The following is an 18,768-nucleotide window of genomic DNA, read 5'->3' as shown; positions in this document are numbered from 1 at the left end:
CTTAGGAATTCCCAAGAATTCCAAGTCCTGTTGGATTAACGTGGAATTTTAGGGTATTTTCTAGGCTTTTAGAATCAGGGTTGCGGCAGTTGGGAATTCCTGAAATTCCTAGGTATTCCCCGTCCGAATTTACTGTGAATATTCACGCCTCTTATTCCTAGTAATTCCAAGGAAAAAATTCCTAGGAATTCCAAAATCCAATTTACAAGGGAAGTGAGTGCAACAAGTGCCGTGCATTGCACATGCATGACAAAGAATTTGAAAGAAACAAAATTGCAAATTTCTTGTACTTGTATGTCTTAGTATTGCTAAAAATGTTTCAACCGTTTAACTGTAGCCATCCTAGTAAATAGAAATTGATGTTATATGAACCTCAACAGTTTTGTCAGCTGTATCAGTGATTAACATAATAACCTCAAGAAACATCTTCAACACTAAACTTACAATTAACTCAATTTAGTTAAACTACTCTTGTGGTCAACAAGGTGAAATAGCGATGCATTTTAGACGAACCCGAAATATACAATGCTGAAAAAAGAGAACTTATACAGAAAGCTATTGGAGATGGCAAAGTAACAGAGAGAAATGAGCGGTTTAGGCCCTAAAATAATATTACCGCGCAGCTACATTGCTACATTAAGTACATTAATTCCCCTTTTTGCAAAAACATTGCATCTGTCCTTTGTGCAACTAAGTGAATTAATATAGCATCGTGCTCTACTGGTTGATATAATCCAGGTTTATACCAGCCAATTGTCATGTCAAGTTGTTATTAGGAATAATTAGCATCATCATCTGTCGAGGTAGAAGTAATTGAAATTTCAGAATGGCCTCTTACCATTTACAACTCAACTGATGAACAAGTAATGTTCTAAGTCTACATTGAACAAGTAATGTTCTAAGTGTACATTGACCAGGTCGTCTGACTTGAGAGTGTCAAATTGAAATGGATGTCTCAACATACATTGTATCCACCCTTAGTGAAACTAAGTGAATAAAGCATCATACTGTACTGATTTGTACCATTCAGGTGTATAACAACCTTAGGTCATGCTTCATTTTGATTATTATAATGTTGTGTAGGAGAACTGTAACAATTAAAGACCATCTGAAAAGGTTTAGAAGTTCCAAAATCTTGTAGTCCACCACCAATATCAAATATGTGCAGGCTATAGGAGTAATCAGAACTATTTGTAGTAGGCACTTGGGTGACATTTATTAAAGCTATCATTAATTCAAAGACCTGACGTGAGATGGTATCAGTAATTACCACCGAATTTGTTTTTTCATGACCACCTTATTATACTTAAATCATTTAACTCAGCTGTGCACTGATTACCTAAAGAGAGGTTTCTCTTACATTGGAGCCCAGTTGTAGAACAAAGTACCCCCAGAATTACAGTAAGCAGTTTCTTAACATGATTTTAGGAAAAATTGAGTTGCTACAGTTTTAGGTTTAATCTTTAAACATGGTCTACAAGAAAAGCAGAATCTGTTGCTTTAAATTTTAACTCTGTTGCACTTGAAGTTAAGTAGGTGGGCAGTATATATATATAGGTAGGCAGTCAATTATAATTTCTTAAGACTGATAAAATACTGCATTTAAATAGTTATCTTTTTTTCTTATCTTACTGGGAGAGATGTGCAAGATCCATTCAATAACTAATTAGAGGAATTTTAAAACAGGCTTCTTCCTTCATTTGTGATTTTTGAGGAAACCTTCAGGAAAAACAGGAAGTAATCAGTGTACAGGTAGACCTCATGGAATTTAAAATAATATAACCTAAACACTGGGAAGCCGCCAATTTATTTCAACCAAGACAACCAAGAGACTTTCCATGGGAAGAAACACAAATTTACTAACACTATGTCTTGCTCTACAATAATTTTATACGTTTTCTTTTTTAACCTAATTATGGCAGTGCCATTAGATGAATATCAGCTGAAAAAAGGGGATTCTGCACACCAGTTCTCAGAGTATGAACCTTGTTGATATCAAAACTGCAAGGAACAACTTTGAATGGAAAGCAAGCATACAAAGATAAAACCATCCGGTGTATAGAATTCTTTCCGGATGTTTCACCGAATGATATACCGAATTCAGAACATTAATTGTTAATAAATAAGGGGTTAGAAATATAGCTGAAGGATAGTGCCGTTTCTGTTCAAGTTACTCTAAAAAAAATCAAGGAAGAAGGGAGATTCATTTTCATTTTAATCCACTGTATTTTGCTTTACTACCTTACTGAGAAATACGGAAGTCAAACAATAGGTAAACGTGACTAATAAAGAACAGACGTGACTAATAAAAAGATAGGATAAACGTGACTTCCCTGATGCTGAAACGACAGTTTTAGAGGGGAAGGTTTTAACAAACAATGGAAAGCAGGAGTTTAAATGCAGCGAAACGGATAAATTGATCAATAAGTTTCTATGTAAGTTTGACTCAGCTACACTTGCCAGCGAGTCTCGCGTACCGGTCATAATGAAAGAGCCAAAATCAGCTCCCCTCAAAGAGTCAAAGTCGAGACAATTAAGGTAGGTGACCAGAATTATTTGTTAAGAAAAGACTTATAACATGGGCACCTTCTCTCAGTTCCTGAAAACGACGTATTTTATCAGAGTATTCCCTTCAAGTTGGCTAAGATGTGTCCCAACTGAGACCAAACTGAGAGTTCCTGTTTGATTTCTGCACCTTTAAATCGATTTCAGAGGATAAACTGTAAGTTTCTTTCAACCTCGTCGTTGTAATCCGAACAGATATCGAAAGCATTTCCTTTAGACGTAATACCTGAAAAGAAAAGAAGAGATTTGGCGCGCATCTCTCGTTATTACTTGCAATATTTTCCTCTCACGATATTGATATAGCTCATTGATCGACTCGGAAGCAGTAAGCGAATCTATGTAAAAACACAACGGTAAATCGGTTTGCTTACAGGCGATAGATTCTGTTCCTTTTAGTGATGAGCACAGCGCAGGGAATTTCCACATGGTTACAGAAACGGAGATGAAAATGGTTGATAATAAAACAATTCAGAGCTATTCCAAGAAATCGCACCATTCTGCGCTTGGTCCGCAAGCGGCGATACGAGACGTAATCATTTATCCCAACTGTCATTGCACCATGGTAACTATCAAAAGAAGCCAATGAGGGCTCGCGTGACCAAGGCACGATTGCTTTCGATTTGCATCTGCGTAGCTAGAAGGAAGCAATGACTTTCAGACGAATGAGGGCGATTTTTAGATAAAATTCATTTCAACTACGGCTTAATGTTGACTCTACACATATTGAGGTGACTATAAATACATAGATCTGAAAAGGAATTAAAGAGCATTGAGAATCTTTGAAACCGAATTGGCACAATATGATGCACCGAACGTTTAAAAACAAAAGAAACATCTTGAGAGGTTTTAATAATGCAAATTAATCATCGCAGACACTCAGAACGATTTTTTTAAATACAGCTGTAGATTCATGCATGACTGATTCGATCACTTTTTTCACCGATCGGGTGCCGTTTCATTTGCCAAAGTTTTAAGTTGCCAAAGTGTAACGTTTTTCGGTTTGTACTAAGTGTATTTAGTCATTTGGAAATCATTTGCAAGTTACCCGTAAACAATTCAAGAGACAGTGGCGTTTTAATCAATTCTAAATCCGAACTTACTCCGACGTCCGGTAGGAAACGTTTCAACACGTCTGAAAGCCATAATCGTACGTGATGTTTTCGAAAGGAAGGTCGGTTGGAAGAAACGTCCAGTTCCTGTTTTGCTGTTTCCTCTCTATATATAAGACCAGTAAAGTAAGGAGCTAAATCAAAATCGGCAAAATGCAATGAAAACAACTTTCTGTTAAACTGAGAAGGTGAAAATTCTTTCGTATCTACTCGCTGCAATGGATTCAAGAAACGCGGAAATTAATTGTGGTCCATTGGATGAGAAGTTGTACGCGGACGACGGCCCCGTAGTCCACAACAGGTATCTACTGGCGGCAATTTTTTAGGTTTTTTTATTTGTACTTCACTGTTTTTATATTGAGAAAAGGTCGAATTGGATTAGTAAGAGAGTGCATTTCAAACTTACCACGAGCATCTCAAATCGAATTGTTCAGGTTGATCTTTTGTCATATTTTTCACGAGTGTTATGAATATATTTATTTGAATGCGTGCTAGCTTCAGAGCCTGAAAATTTCACTCAAGTGAGTGCAAAGCCCAGAAAATTATTGATGAACGCACTATTTGCAAAATATCCAACACAGAAGGTCGTGAGAAATTATATTAGAAATTTGTACCCATCAACATCACTGAAGGTCATGAGTTTTCAAGAGTACTTCCCAAAAAATACTGATTGGGAAATATTAAAATGGAGGTGGAAGTTAGAGAGAAGAAAATATCAGATAAAGATACAAAAACGGTCCGAGAAAACTTAACAGATTAAAAGAGTAACAAGGTCGAAATAGTTGGATTTGATATCTACTCCGGCGTCTCGCTTTATTGTTACTCTCGGCACGAAAAATGGTCACGTTACGAGTGGAGCCAGAAAAACGTAACCTTTGAAGAAGAATGTAAATGGAAAGCAAAAAAGGAAAACTAAAAGCAAAGAAAAAGAGGATGAAAAAGAAACAATTTGGCATGGACTCGAACCATATCTCGTCAGACTGGAGCGTAATATTTATAAGCCCTTTCCGTAACGCCAGTTGTGCGGTGCCTGAGTTAAGATTTACAAAAACAAAACAAAGAAAGTTGAGACGTTACTGTTTGTTTGTTATGGACGAAGTAACGGTGACGCGCCATCGACAGTTACTAATTGAAAACTTAAAAAAAATGGGTAGGAAACTCTCATGGCAAATTTTTATTTGGATCGCAGGTGCTCTTTTCCTCGACGATTCAATCCATGTAGTTTCTGGTCCTCGGTCTGCAGCTGGTACTTACGTCGTTTAGAACGCTTCTTTGGTTGGTTTGGTGCAGGAATCGCCAAACATCCACTGATAACAATCCAGATATGTCTTGTGTTCGTCAGTGTCTGTTCCGTGGGATTTATTTGGTTTGAAGCAGAAAACAGAACTGTAAAACTGTTTATCCCCCAAACAAGCAAGGCCATAGATGACCTGGAAGCTGCCGAAAGATACTTTCGAGTCAATTTTCGAGAAGAAATCGTCCTTTTGGTGGCATCGCCTGGCCATCCTAATGTTCTATCCCCTGAGTGTCTGAGACAAGCCTTTCAAGCACACAACGCAGTCATTGAATTGGAATCTTATTCCGACTTCTGTGTCACTCTGTCGGGGAGCCAATCCAAGTCACCAGAAGACTGCGTTATGATCAACCCACTGGAATTCGTGCAGTTCAACGAAACTTTATTGGTTGACAAGGACATAAAACAGGTCCAACATGAACTGAGCAGAGCATACAACAACACAAGCTTGATCATGCGAAATGGTCGCCCTTTCTGGTTCAACTTTAACCGAATGTTTGGCAATGCTACTCGAAAACGTGGAGTCGTAACTGGCGCCAAAGCATTACAAATGGTGTATCTGGTCCGTGACCCCGGTGACGACGACATGAACGAGGAAGTTCTTAACTGGGAGAAGAGTTTCATTGACAAAGTTTCATCGTTGAGAGATGATCTGTCCTGCTACGAAGTCCACTTCTCAAGTGAAAGAAGCCTTGACGATGCCATTGCTGAAAGTACTGGGTCTGACGTCACTTTGGTGTCAATCACTTTCACCCTTATGATCTCCTTTGCTTGCACAATGCTGGGAAAGTTCTTAAATCCGTTGAACGGTCATACGTTGCTTGCTAACGCAGGAGTCTTTACGGTGGCCCTCGGTATTTTGGCTGGACTCGGCCTTGGTATGTGGTTCCGCGTTCCCTTTGTCAGTCTTGTTGGAGTGCTACCGTTCCTCGTTCTTGGAATCGGCATCGACGACATGTTCATCATAGTGGACGAACTTGATCGGCAACCGCGTGACCTTTCAACGACAGCAAAGATCAAGGCGGTTATGATGCACTCAGGATCAACCGTCACCATGACAACTATGACGGATTTAGTGGCGTTTGTGGTCAGCACCTCAACCTCATTTCCAGCTATCAGGTAAGTCCCTTCAATAATGTTTTTAAGGGAGTTTTTTATCGCTTTTGAATTTATTGCCCACGCGAAAGCAAAACGAGTTTCACATAGTTGTTTTTAGGGATATCTATCACATGGAATCTTACTGGGAATACTGTTAGGGTTTTAATCGATAATTGAATTTTACTTTGGAGAGTTATTTATTTCTCAAAGGTACGTGTTTTATTTCGGAATAAAATTCGTTATGATCCAATTACTATTTTTCTCCTTTCTCTAAAATTATCTGTATACTATTTCTCAGATAGCTTGCGTAGTGCTGGAATCAGTCTTGCGGTTTATATATGTAAGTCTCAAGAATTTTTTTGTATTCCTAGGTATTTCTGCATCTACGCCGCCTTGACAGTAACCTTATCATTCCTGTTGATTGTTACATGCTTGGTGGCAATTATGTCCTACGACGTAAGAAGAATCAAATCCGGTCGCCGAGACTGCCTCCCATTCTGCCTGGTGCCTAAACCAAAGGAGGGAAAGCCAGCCTGGGACGAACCTATTAAACAGACGTCAAACCGAGCAATGGAGTATTGGGCCAAGTTCTTAACGCTTCCAGCGACAAAAGTCATCGTTCTTTTGTTTTCACTGTCACTGCTTGCAGCCGGAATATATGGAGTAACCCAGGTGAACGAGACGTTTGACAGAAGAATCCTAGCGAAGGATGAATCTTACCTGAAGCGATTTTTGACCGCTCAAGAACAACACTTTGAGGTGTCCCTTGGAGTGAGCATCGTTGAAACTGGTAGCGTAGATTATGAGATGTACTCCACCCAGAAACACATTAGAGCGCTTACAAACATTGTCACGGAAAATAAACATTTCAGAAACCTATCACTGTCCTGGATGGACACCTTTTCTCGATATGCCAAAAGCGTTAAGAAAAACATTACTGGTCCACAGTTTCTGCCTGAATTAACAACTTTCCTTCGCATTCCCGAGTATTCTTACTTCAGCCAGGACTTAAAGCTTTCCGACGACGGTACAAGAATAGAAGCATCGCGTATCATGGGCTTTCTGAAGAACTCCGGCAGCTCCACGTTCCAGAAGGACGCAATGACTTCAATTCGCAAGGACGTAACTGAAAAGTCCAAACTGGATGCCTTTCCAATCGCTCGATCTTTTATATTTTTTGAACAGTACGCTATCACGTCCAGAGAAACCATGAGGAACTTGATAATTGCAGCCCTAGCAGTGTTAATTGTCACAAGTCCTTTTCTGGTGGACTTCACCGTGACGCTCCTGGTGGTTCTTAACTTTGCGGCCCTGATATGCGAGCTGTTTGGCTTAATGGTCATATGGGACGTGTCATTGAACTCTGTGTCAATGATTAACCTTGTTATGGCTGTTGGATTTGCAGTCGATTACAGTGCACATGTTGCGCATGCGTACATTACATCAAACGAGGAAACAGCTAACAAGAGGGTAGTGGAGGCTCTGAGTACTATCGGTGCGAGTGTTTTCATGGGAGGTAAGTCAGGAGCTAGATAACTTTTTCAAAGAACCACCTAATATTTTCCTTTACATCAGTTTCTAAGAGTTACATTGAAATACTTGAATAAATGGGTGTGTTAGTGCTTACGCCCGTTACTTTTCTTACACAATTTCCTGTACGAGTGTCAAAACACTAGCGATTCTTTATTGTAAAATCTGACTTAATATAAAGCCTTTGGAAGACAAAATGACTACAATATGTAAATGCTCATATCTCCTTGCTATTCTTAGGACTCAGCACTTTCCTTGGAATGGTCGTACTTGCGTTTGCCTCTTCAGAGATCTTCCGAATATTCTTCCGAATGTTCCTCGGTATTGTCGTGCTTGGCCTTCTACATGGATTGTGTATCTTGCCCGTTTATCTGTCTTTACTCTGCTGGAGACCAACTGTTGTCAGACCACCCGCGGTGAGGGACACTGGTCTGGATATGGGCAGCAAAGTCCCTGGAACGGATAGCAATGGAGCAAAAACCAGCCCAAAATTATCATCTGTCAATGGAACAAATCAATGTGGTCTTCCCATGAGTGTATCGTTGAAGCCACCTCAGGAGAAAACCGAGCCGTTAGACAACGCCAACCTAGCCAACCAGAAGTTTGAAAACGAAACAGTTAATGCTCAGCATGAAAAGAGAGATGCTATCGAGATTGGAATTCAAAACATTGGGGCTGATGCGGAGGGAGACGATTCTGAAATGAAAATAACAATATAGTTTTTGTTCGGTCAAACGAATCCATAGAAAAATATGAACATGATATGGCAAGAAAAGATTTAGCGGCATGCTCGGAATACTTTGAAACCTCAGGGCGATGAGTTACCAGGAGAGAGCCCCTTGTTCATGCTTAATTACCTTGTAATCAAAATTTTTCTTCTTTCCACAATTCAACTATAACTGCTATGAAGTTCAAACAGCGTAGGTGACAGAGCAGTGCAAGAGATAAAAAACAGAAATTTGAACTTGTACACACTAATCAATTGGCCGATATCCTGACATTCCAAAAAGGGTTTATTTTAACTTCTTCAGCCCGATCTCACATCTGGAGAGGTGGGTTGTAAAATGTTCACATCATCGCAATCACTTGTAATAATCTGAGGTCAAAGTTAGAAGGGAATTCCTTGTCCATTGAGGTCAAAGTTTTGGAAAAGATGAAACTTTAAATTAGAGAAGGCAAAAAAAAAATATATTTAAAGGTACATTCATCAAAAATAATCTATAGTGCGAGTTTTGATGTTTATTTTTCTCTTTATGTTTATTAACGATTTAAGAAATACATATTCAGCATGGCCAATTTGCAGACTGACCTAAGAATTAGATTAATTATGTAACATCGTATTTGATAAACGTCCTTGGAAGACAAAAGCTAGTTTTAGTTGAGAGTTTTGCGTATCTTACTAATTCCTATGTACCCTGAACAACATATTGCAAACAGAAACCTGAAGAGAGCAATTTTCAATCAAGACTAATAAGTTTTGCCCTGCCATCGACGGAGAAAAGTCGCACCACACTCTCTATCCGGCGATGAAAGTCAAAAACGTTTTTGCTAAGTCACGTTTTCCCGCGCTATTGGCTTGAAGCTGTGTACACGTGTATGCTTTTTTATCGCAATGCTTTTAACTATATTTACCTTTGTTCTGACCACTGTAATTACTTTCTGTACTTTTGTAAATCGTTTTATACGTTTCATAAATTGTTAAGAAAGAAACGGTTCTATGACTTTTGAAATGGTCGCAGCCTTTACAAGATGTAAAATTTCATACATTATTTAACGTTTCTCGGTCCATTGGAAAGTTGGGTAGTCTTTGGGGAAACAACTTTGCCGGTGATCTAGGGAAAAAACTAAGTCAAATACGAGTCGCTCGCCTGCTAAAATTACATGAGAGGCTGCAAAGAAAAGAAAAGTTCAAAGATTCCTTTTTTTTGTTTCTTCATCGTAGTCGCTATTCCTCTCTTTTCAAGGTTTGAATAGTTTATTTTTGTGTAGGGTTATTTTGCGCGTAGAGAATTTAAAAATTTCGACAAAAGGTGTTTGTAGGATACTCCTAAAAGACTAAGACGAAGAATGGGGGGTGGGGAGTGAATGAATCATCCTTGGTTTCATTTCCCCATTCCCTTTTCCTGAAACTCCTTAGTTACATGCATTGAATTATTTGAAACACAACTCATGAAGTTCCTGTATTACATTTGCGTCCAGTGCAACCACCCTAAGAGTTTTTCTTTCTTGTCACCAGCGTTGAACAACGCATGCAACCTCTTTATGAGATTTGGCGACATGAAAATTAAGATTTTACGTTAAAACTAAATGTGATCAAATGATCATCGTAAAATTAAAGCATATCTTGGAATAACAGGACTACTCTTCCGTTATTTTAGGGGTAGTTATCATTAAGTTAACCCACTTATAGATTGGTGATTTTTAATTCGTCATCCGATTTAGAGGCTCATAATTAAAGCGTCCGTAATGTTCCAGTGACTCAACTTATATAACACATAGAATTGATTTCTTTTTTATTCGATCCAAGTCACATATAAACACCGTAAGAATTAAAATGAAATGATACCTACGGCAAACTTAAAGCTTTCGCAATTTGTCTCAGCCACATCGCATGGCTGAAAAGTATCAGATGAGTCTCTCGGCCGAGACAAAACGCTGCGTCATACCAGCTACCAGCCACAAAATTTCGTTAGTATCTGGTACACTTTTACGAGTCTCTTTCAATGGATTGTTACATTAGTATCTAGCGCACTTTTACGAGTCTCTTTCAATGGATTGTTACATTAAATTTTGCCTTCACTACTCAACCGGACACACAAGAGTTGATATCTGGGCGGGTTGGCCAGCCAAGCCACCGTTTATTTAATGCCAAATCGATATGCTAACAGAAGTCCTTCACAATTGAAGTAAACTAAATGCACCAAAGCCGGACACGAAAACCCCTAAAAACCAGCAGGTGGAAAAAACGGGGATCGTGTACCCCCGACCAAGAAAGCGGTACCACCCTTGGGGTTTTAGGGTATCCTATGAATGACATGCAAGGTAATATGCAAGTACCGCTCTAAATTTATACAAAAGACGAAAATGAAAAGCTACACACGGTGAAGGCTGACCGTAGAATGCCCTGCCCTACTAACGACTTCTACTTGCAAACCACGATCCCATAACTCTCTGCGTACCTCGCAGCCAGCCCCAGTCCTCCGATACGTGCCGGCAAAATATTAATATATGTTCATTAGGATTACCACAAATTACATATTTTGCCTTCACTACTCAACCGGACACACAAGAGTTGATATCTGGGCGGGTTGGCCAGCCAAGCCACCGTGGAGATAAAAAGAAAGGGCTTGAGCTAAAGTGACAGTGATTTAGAAACCTCTAAGGCAAGGGTCGCACTAACGCTTTTGGTGTTTACATGGGACATAAAATCTGTCATCGCATGCTTGCGGCAAGTGCGACCCTTTTGTCGCGACCAGACATAACTATGTCCGGAGGACCTGACGATAAAAAAAGCCGATGTCCTGCCTCGAAGCAGGTCATATCTTGTCTAATGGGCTTAAAATAGCAGTTTTTTGATTTTCTTCTGTCGCAACGTCAATCAAATCCGAAATAGCGGGAAAAGTTGGATTTTCGCAACTCTGCAAAGACACGTGTGCACAGCTACCTACAGCCGTTGGTTCAAAAATTTTAGTCACCGGTTTTCTTTACAACGTTTTATCAGGTCCCTATGGCGAATTTCAACCCATACCAATTTACAAATTTGCACTATTCACCTGATTTTTCTCAGCATGGGAATGGCTTGTTTTCACCCTTTGGCTCGTAGATATTTTCCCATTTTTTCGCATCCGTCGACATCGGTTTAAAGCAGCAAGAGCCAACATTTGTCGTTGGCGAGTGTTGTACAATGCGTACAAACCAATAGGGTTTTGTACATTGAACAAATTAAACAGAGAATGAAGAAATGTCGCTAATAAAACTAGCACCAGCCTCATGTCTACAAAATTATATTTGGTGCTCTTTTCGCGCGTGAAATATCAAGAGTTGACAGTCTGGTCTCATTTATCATTTATGTCGCACAAGTGCGACCTCCATGACTTCCTTAGTGTAAATGTCGCGACATATTTGTGGGAGAACTTATGATGCGACATAAAAAAAAATAAGGCCAGAGTGCGACCTCTGCCTAATCTTCTGGCTAAAGAGTCTTTAACATAAGACTTCTTGGCAGAGACTGAAGCCCAGCGACCGTGAAGTTGGAGATTTCTATCGGAAACACCGGAGTTGGCAGCCGAAGTAGCGCCGCCTGATCTGGCACAATGAGTACTAAACTTGGAAATGTCTGGTACGATCCCGCGGAATGATTTCTTGAAAGACTCTCTGTAGGTTGAATAACTAATAGGCTTATTGGCCGAGACTAGACGTTTACAATTACCAGAAGCAGATATAGGTCTAAAAAGATACTTATCTGAATCAAATGAAAGCTGAAAAGAACTTATATATAGTTTTAACAAGGCAACGGGACACACATTAGAACCCGACTCTGCTATTACAACCGACTGCCCTTCCCTAAGCCGATCAGCTTTACTCTTTTCGATAAAAATGGAAATAAAGCTGTCGCCGAACCTAATATCTTTAGGACGGATGAGCGACAACTCAGAAAATCTGAGAAAACCTGAGAAGGTCAAAACAAACATAAGCAAGTTGTGCAGCTGCAAGAGATCATTTATATCAAACCTTTCTGCCTAAACTCTGAGGTGTTCCGGCTCTAAAGGCTCCTTCCGGTGCTTAACAGGCGAGGACACAAGGCGAACCGCGCTCTCTTTGACCGCAACTACGGTGGGGTGAGATGTTGGAGAGTTGACGCCAGCAAGTTCGTGAAGCCACTTGAACGCGTAGAAGGGACAATTTATAGAAGAAACTGAATTGGTTAAATACAGTAGATACTGCAGAAACAAGGCGCAATGGATGGGGTCTACAGGAAAGGCACCAATACCCAAGATGTCTGCAGCAAATGATCTCCATCTGTTGAAAACCCTGGTGTAGTTGATCGAAGTTCCGGATGCCTTGGAGGCTAACGCAGTGAATTTCAATTTCTCCATCAACGAGGCAACTTGACGTGAGACTGGTTGACACGAGGACCAGAAATCTGTATCGAAAATATCTAGAGAGGATACACCAGACGACATAAAAGAAAACGAGAGACAACAAGAACAGTGAAAACAGATAAACACACATAGATATAATTCTATGTATTTATAAATGAGTATAATAGACAAAGAGCATATGCGAGAATGAATGATAATAACTATGTACAAGGATATACTGTAGCCGGGTCATGCAGGGCCGACAAGCCCTTGTATACGCATAGTGAAAAAATCATCGAACATTGACCCTTAATCGAAGCTCATAAAGCTGCAAAGATGCAGACTCATCAAGGGTGCATCTGGAGGGCCTCTAGCCCATACTGTAAAACAAAATCAACAACTTTAACTGTAACTGAATGCAACAAGCAAAGCCACTAATGGTGCATCTGAAGGGCCTCTAGCCCATACTGTAAAACAAAATCAACAAATTTTTAACTGTAACTGAACGTGAGAAGCAAAACCGCTAGGGGTGTATCTCAAGGGCCTCTAGCCCATACTGTAAAAGAAAAACAAAAATCTACAACTTTTAGCTGTATCTGAAGGCAACAAGCAGACCCACTAAGGGTGTATCTCAAGGGCCTCTAGCTCATACTGTAAAAGAAAAAACAAAAATCTACAACTTTGAACTGTATCTGAATGCAACAAACAGACCCACTAATGGTGCATCTCAAGGGCCTCTAGCCCGTACTGTAAACACAAAAATCAACACCATTTAAGTGTAACTGAATACAACAAGCGGACCCACTAAGGGTGCGTCTCCAGGGCCTCTGGCCCATACTGAAAAGCAAAGATTCGTCATCTTTATATATGTATGTATATATATATATACATAGAAAGTTTAAAAATTGCTAGGATGGACAACTTCTGACGTAAAAAATATAAAAAATTTTAATAAAAAACGTTTCGGTCAGAGACCTTCTTCAGTTATTTACAACTTTTAAATAAAAAAAGAGCATTAAATAGGATCGAAGTGCTAATGATTACGTAATTACAGATAACGACTAATGAACTGGTGGTAATAAACAAAAAACCTAATTAAAAAGAAAGCAATGGACAAAATACAAGGAACAAACCCTAAAAACTAAGAGATATGAATCGAGTACTAAATATGTTAATATGAGTGGCGTAACCAATTGCAAAGAATAAATAAATAAATGAAGAAGGTCTCTGACCGAAACGTTTTTTATTAAAATTTTTTATATTTTTTTACATAAGAAGTTGTCCATCCTCGCAATTTTTTAAACTTTCTACGTTCGTGTTGGCTGTGAGGTTTGGACTGCGAATATTTATTGATCCTCCTGGCGCGGTGCACCTTTGTTGGCCTGAGAGTTCCATTAACGACTATATATATATATACATAGATATCAAACTACAGGGACACAAAAGGCGTCGCAGACAAGCGCTGGATCTTGCCTCTGTGGAACGGCAAAATCAATTCGTAAAGCAGCCAACGAGAATGCAAGCGTGCCACAACCGAAAATTGAATTCTTAGCTTCACTTCTAATGAACAAGTTCGGAAGATTGGGAAGTATGACCCAGTCGTGAACAAAGGCACTCCAGTGCGAACCGTTGGAACATAAACGGGGCCAAAAATGTGCCGAGTTCCAAATGGGAACAACCAGAGTACCCGAAGCACTGCAAATTTTTATGTGCTTATTAACTCTAGACGTCAAACAAACAGGAGGGCAGAGCCAGTTGTTGTGCCTGGACCAATCTTGAGCAAAGGCGTTGACGCTGGAGGATCCCGGCTGATAGGTTTTGGTATTGAATATAGGGAGCTTCACGTTATAGTGGCAGGCGAGTCTATCGCACGTATGAGGACGCCAAAGTTCGTCCAGATCAAGGAAGACCGAATCATTAATGGTGTAGTCGTCACGGTCCACGAGCTTGCTAATATCGTCCGCCAGAAAGTTGAGGTCCCTAGGGATCCACTGTATGTCAATACTGATGGCTCTAGTCAGGCAGCATCGATGGATATCAAGAGCCATTTTCTGTAAAGCTGGAACTTTAGAACCAATGTTCAATGAACCAATCTACTGCGAGGATCGTGCATCATACGTATCTAATACCGCAGTTCAAAATATATGAACCTCACATATTTCATTGTATCTTATTTATCACTTTCACGGGTTTATTACGAATCAACTTAACGGCCTGCTCCCAGTTAACTTGTTAGCTCAATTGGTAGATCGCAGAGGTCAGTGGTTCGAATCCCGTACAGGCCTGATTTTTTTCAGGTCTGATTTTCGCTATTGCTTAAATAGCGCTATCTACTGCGAGGATCGTGCATCATACTTATTGTTCTTCGCAACAAAAGGTGGAGGAATTTTAAACAGTGGTAACTTGTGGCCAAACTCAGTGGTGTCAAGAATGAAACGAGGTGCGTCAAGATCTTTCCAAAACTGGAGTGATTTTCGCAATCTACCTCTAACCGAAATAGGAACATTGCTCGATTTGAACTGATAAGTCAGCGTGGAATCCTCTGGAAAGGACATCTCAGAGTGCAACGGTGGCAAAGCTTCCAATTCTACGTCTTGGTCTTGGGCATCAGTCCATGCTAGTCACCTTGGCTGTTGATTTAGGAAATTGTTTGCTAGCAAATCATTGAGACAGGCGGCTCTCCAGTGGCCCGCTTTGCCGCAAGAAAAACAGACGCCAGGAGATTTATTCGCTGAAAGCTGTGGGTTAAGGTGGCTCGTACCAGTTTCCTCGCGCGGGGAACAGGTCACTCTTGCGTGACCCGCGCGAGAGAAACGGGCGAAAGAAGCGCGAGATCAAAAGATGAAAATTCAAAACAAAGATGGCGGCGCGTGGAATTTTTTCTACTTTTGTGAGAAGTTTACCTAAGAACGTGTATTTGATGTGTTGAGTGGCCACTGTGAATGCAGGAGAAAGAAACTAAGATAAAGAAGACGATTCTCGGAGAAGTAAAGGTTGCTTCATTTCATATCTAAAAGAAATATTCAAACGATTTGAAATCTCGCGACGGCGAAAAAAGAACAACTCAAGTGAAGGATAATCTACCTCAAGTGAAAGACAACTTTGAAACTTCAAGGAAAATAATATGATGTAGCTAGAAGTCTGTGTAGGATGTTTAAGATGAGCCCGGGAGGCTGTCTTTGACAGCTGTTTAATGATTTCTTAGCTGTAAAGGCGAATTTACGTATGTAAACGTCAGATCGTAGGCGCTCGCGCGAGCACACGCAATTGTCAACGGTAGCTATAACAGATCTTGAGCGAATGTCGATCTTATAGAATCCAGATTCTTAAATGCGCTAGAACGCGCGTGGAAATTGGTAAACTCACGAAAGCTATTGCATGAAAACAAGTCCGGTGACCCCTTCTTTTTATTAGATGATAATAACGTCGGAAGGAATCATCAGAAAAAAAATCGAAAATTCTACGGAGGAAATTTGCGATGTGTGAAAATTGCCTTTTTTCTAGATTTTCTGAAATTCCGCTCCGTAGAATTTTTTAAAAATCTTTGTGCATTTTCCTTTTCAAGTGCCAAAAGCAATCATTGAAGAAAAACACGGGGTCACCGGGTTAGTTTTTGAATTATTTAAGCCACAAGCTAAAAAATGCATCTGAATAAGCCTATGAAAGCGTTGCCATGGAAACTGCTAGTGACGAGATGATTTTTGAATAACCAATGATTATACAATTCAACCCTATAAAAGTGTTCAACTGGCCTTGGTCAGTCTTTTTGTTGTATTCTTTCAAAGTTACAAACCATCAAAATGATGAAAAGTGGTTCTAGCCACCTTAAGTCGATTGAATGTATTCAGACACTGACCGACTACAAGCTTCGAATTCCGAGCGATCGGGAGTGCTGATGTGCGACGCTGTTGGCCAAAACTACGCGTAACGAAACGCTTCAAGGCCCTGGCGGCCCGAGCTTCTGCTCTGTAGATCTTTTACTCGTCTTCTTCATCGTCCGCCAGGTCATGATGCTTATACTCAAGGACGGGTTTCCACCCAAACCGTAACTTATCTGCTAAAAGTATAATTTTCTGCCTTTCTTTAACCAAAGACACCCTTATTAAGCGCTTCCTTGGCCTTGGCCAAATCTTTCTGTTCCACTGCAGCTGAGGCATCTTCAACAGCTTCTAGTGCAGCTTTGTTTGCTTTATACTGATTTTCATTACTTTTCTTTTTAAAGGACGGCGGTGCTTCACGTTTCAATCTTTTAATCTCAGACATCTGCTGGGCAGCGTTAGAATCGCTTGATCTTTTTAAATCAGAGACAGACGTTGAGACTAGATCCTTGATTTGGGAGAGGAGTTGAGCGTTGTTCTCGGCAGCGATCTCCCTGACTTTGCGGTTGTCCATTGTGAAGTGTCGTATCCCTCGCTAAACGAAAACGAAAAGCTACATTCGGTGAAGGCTGACCGTAGAATGCCTTGCCCTACTAACAACCTGTACTTAGAAATCACGATCCTATAACCCTCTGCGTACCCCGCAGCCAACCCCAGTCCTCCTATACGTGCCGGCAAAATATGAATTTATGCTCATTAGGATTACCACAAATTACATTATACACGATGAATATATGAAGTTCATATATTTTGAACTGCGGTTATAGATACGTATGATGCACGATCCTCGCAGTAGAGAGCGCTATTTATGCAATAGCGAAAATCAGACCTGAAAAAAATCAGGCCTGTACGATAAATTACATTATCTCGCGCACTTTTCAGATTCTCCTTCATTAGATTGTTGAATTAATCTCTGTCATTCTTTACGATTCTCTTTCAAGGGATTGTTCTGTTAGTATCTCTCGCACTTTTACGATCCTCTTTCATTAGATTGTTCCGTCAGTATCCCTCGCACTTTTCCGAGTCTCTTTCATTGGATTGTTCTGTTAGTATCTCGCACAAGTTTAAGAATGTCTTTCATTGGATTGTTACCCTAGTATCTCTTGCACCTGTAGGATTCTATTTATTGGATGGTTTCGTTAGTATCTCGCGATTATTTTTCATTGGATTGTTACGGTAGTATCTTGTGCACTTTTACGATTCCCTTTCATTGCATTGTTCCGTTAGTATCTAACGCACTTTCATTTGATTGTTCCGTTGGTATCTTGCGCACTTTTACCATTCTCTGTCATTAGATTGTTACGCTAGTATCTGTCGCAATTTTAGGATTCTCTTTCATTGGATTGTTATGTTAGTGTCTCTCGCACTTTAACCATCTCTTTCATTGAATTATCACGCTAGTATCTCTCGTACTTAGAGGATTCTGTTTTATTGGATGGCTACGTTAGTATCTCGTGCACTTTTATGATTCTCCTTTTTATGGATTGTTACGTTAGTATCTCTCCAACTTTTACCATTCCCTTTCAATGGATTGTTTCGTTAGTATCTCGCAAACTTTTACGGTTTTCTCTCACTGGATTGTTATGTTACTATCTCTTGGACTTTTACCATTCTCTCTCATCCAATTGCTGCGTTAGCATCTGTCACACTGTTATCATTCTCTTTCAATGGATTGTTACGTTAGTATCTCCCCTACTTTCACGATTCTTTTTCATTGGATTCGTACGTTAGTATCTCCCAGACTTTTACCATTCTCTCTCATTAAATTGTTAAGTTATTTTTTTCTCGCACCTGTACAATTCCTTTCAATGGATTGTTTCATTGGTATTCTGTGCACTTTTACGATTCTTTTTTATTGTATTGTTATCTTAGTATCCCGCGCAATTTCACAATTCTCTTTCATTGCATTGTTACGTTAAAATCTCATGCTTTTTTACGAGTCTTATCTATTGAATTGTTCCTTTGGTATCTCGGAAACTCTTACGATTCCCTCTTTTTGGATTGTTACGTTAGTATCTCTCGGACTTTTAAGAGTCTCTTTCAATAGATTGTTACTCTAGTATCTCGCGCAATTTTAAGATTCTCTTTCATTGGATTTTTACCTTAGTAGAGACCTTAAGATACCCCGAAATCGGTGTACGGGTAACGGGTAGCTCCATGTTTTTTTTCATTTTGAGATGACGTCATCGATCTTGCCCGGTAGACCCAGCCGT

At 39.9% G+C, this 18,768-nt stretch overlaps 1 protein-coding gene, 1 long non-coding RNA gene and 1 pseudogene across 3 annotated transcripts; 1 reads left to right on the top strand and 2 right to left on the bottom strand.

Moving 5' to 3' along the window:
- The first annotated feature begins 909 nt into the window (after window positions 1-909).
- On the top strand, window positions 910-9,306 carry LOC111328553 (patched domain-containing protein 3). Of its 2 annotated transcripts, none has more exons than XM_088730067.1 (4): window positions 910-2,538; window positions 4,864-6,087; window positions 6,438-7,582; window positions 7,837-9,306. In XM_088730067.1, exons 1-4 carry the CDS (start codon window positions 2,486-2,488, stop codon window positions 8,313-8,315), a joined length of 2,901 nt encoding a protein of 966 aa, XP_088586193.1. In that variant the 5' UTR covers window positions 910-2,485; the 3' UTR covers window positions 8,316-9,306. The 2 variants fall into 2 exon arrangements, with proteins under 2 accessions (XP_088586193.1, XP_088586192.1); XM_088730066.1 differs by lacking the exon at window positions 910-2,538 and adding an exon at window positions 3,485-3,975.
- On the bottom strand, window positions 2,203-3,299 carry LOC111328565 (uncharacterized). Its single transcript, XR_002694626.2, has 2 exons — window positions 2,937-3,299; window positions 2,203-2,791 (listed from the first exon to the last, which is right to left on the bottom strand). It is a non-coding gene; the product is annotated as an uncharacterized LOC111328565 (long non-coding RNA).
- A 7,156-nt stretch (window positions 9,307-16,462) lies between the features above and the next one.
- LOC148725907 (uncharacterized) lies at window positions 16,463-17,096 on the bottom strand (annotated as a pseudogene).
- Window positions 17,097-18,768: the final 1,672 nt, after the last annotated feature.

Source organism: Stylophora pistillata, chromosome 8 (genome assembly GCF_964205215.1).
Source record: "Stylophora pistillata chromosome 8, jaStyPist1.2, whole genome shotgun sequence".
In the NCBI taxonomy this organism is placed as follows: Eukaryota; Metazoa; Cnidaria; class Anthozoa; order Scleractinia; family Pocilloporidae; genus Stylophora; species Stylophora pistillata.
The sequence above is the reverse complement of the archived record's forward strand: the minus strand, read 5'-3'. Positions and strand labels throughout refer to the sequence as shown.

Bases quoted from the DNA above. Each gene is read 5' to 3' on its own strand.
- LOC111328553 (XM_088730066.1), top strand. From the start codon at position 3,893: ATGGATTCAAGAAACGCGGAAATTAATTGTGGTCCATTGGATGAGAAG. The intron at 6,088-6,437 runs GTAAGTCCCTTC...TTGTATTCCTAG, and splicing joins ACCTCATTTCCAGCTATCAG to GTATTTCTGCATCTACGCCG. The intron at 7,583-7,836 runs GTAAGTCAGGAG...TGCTATTCTTAG, and splicing joins TGCGAGTGTTTTCATGGGAG to GACTCAGCACTTTCCTTGGA.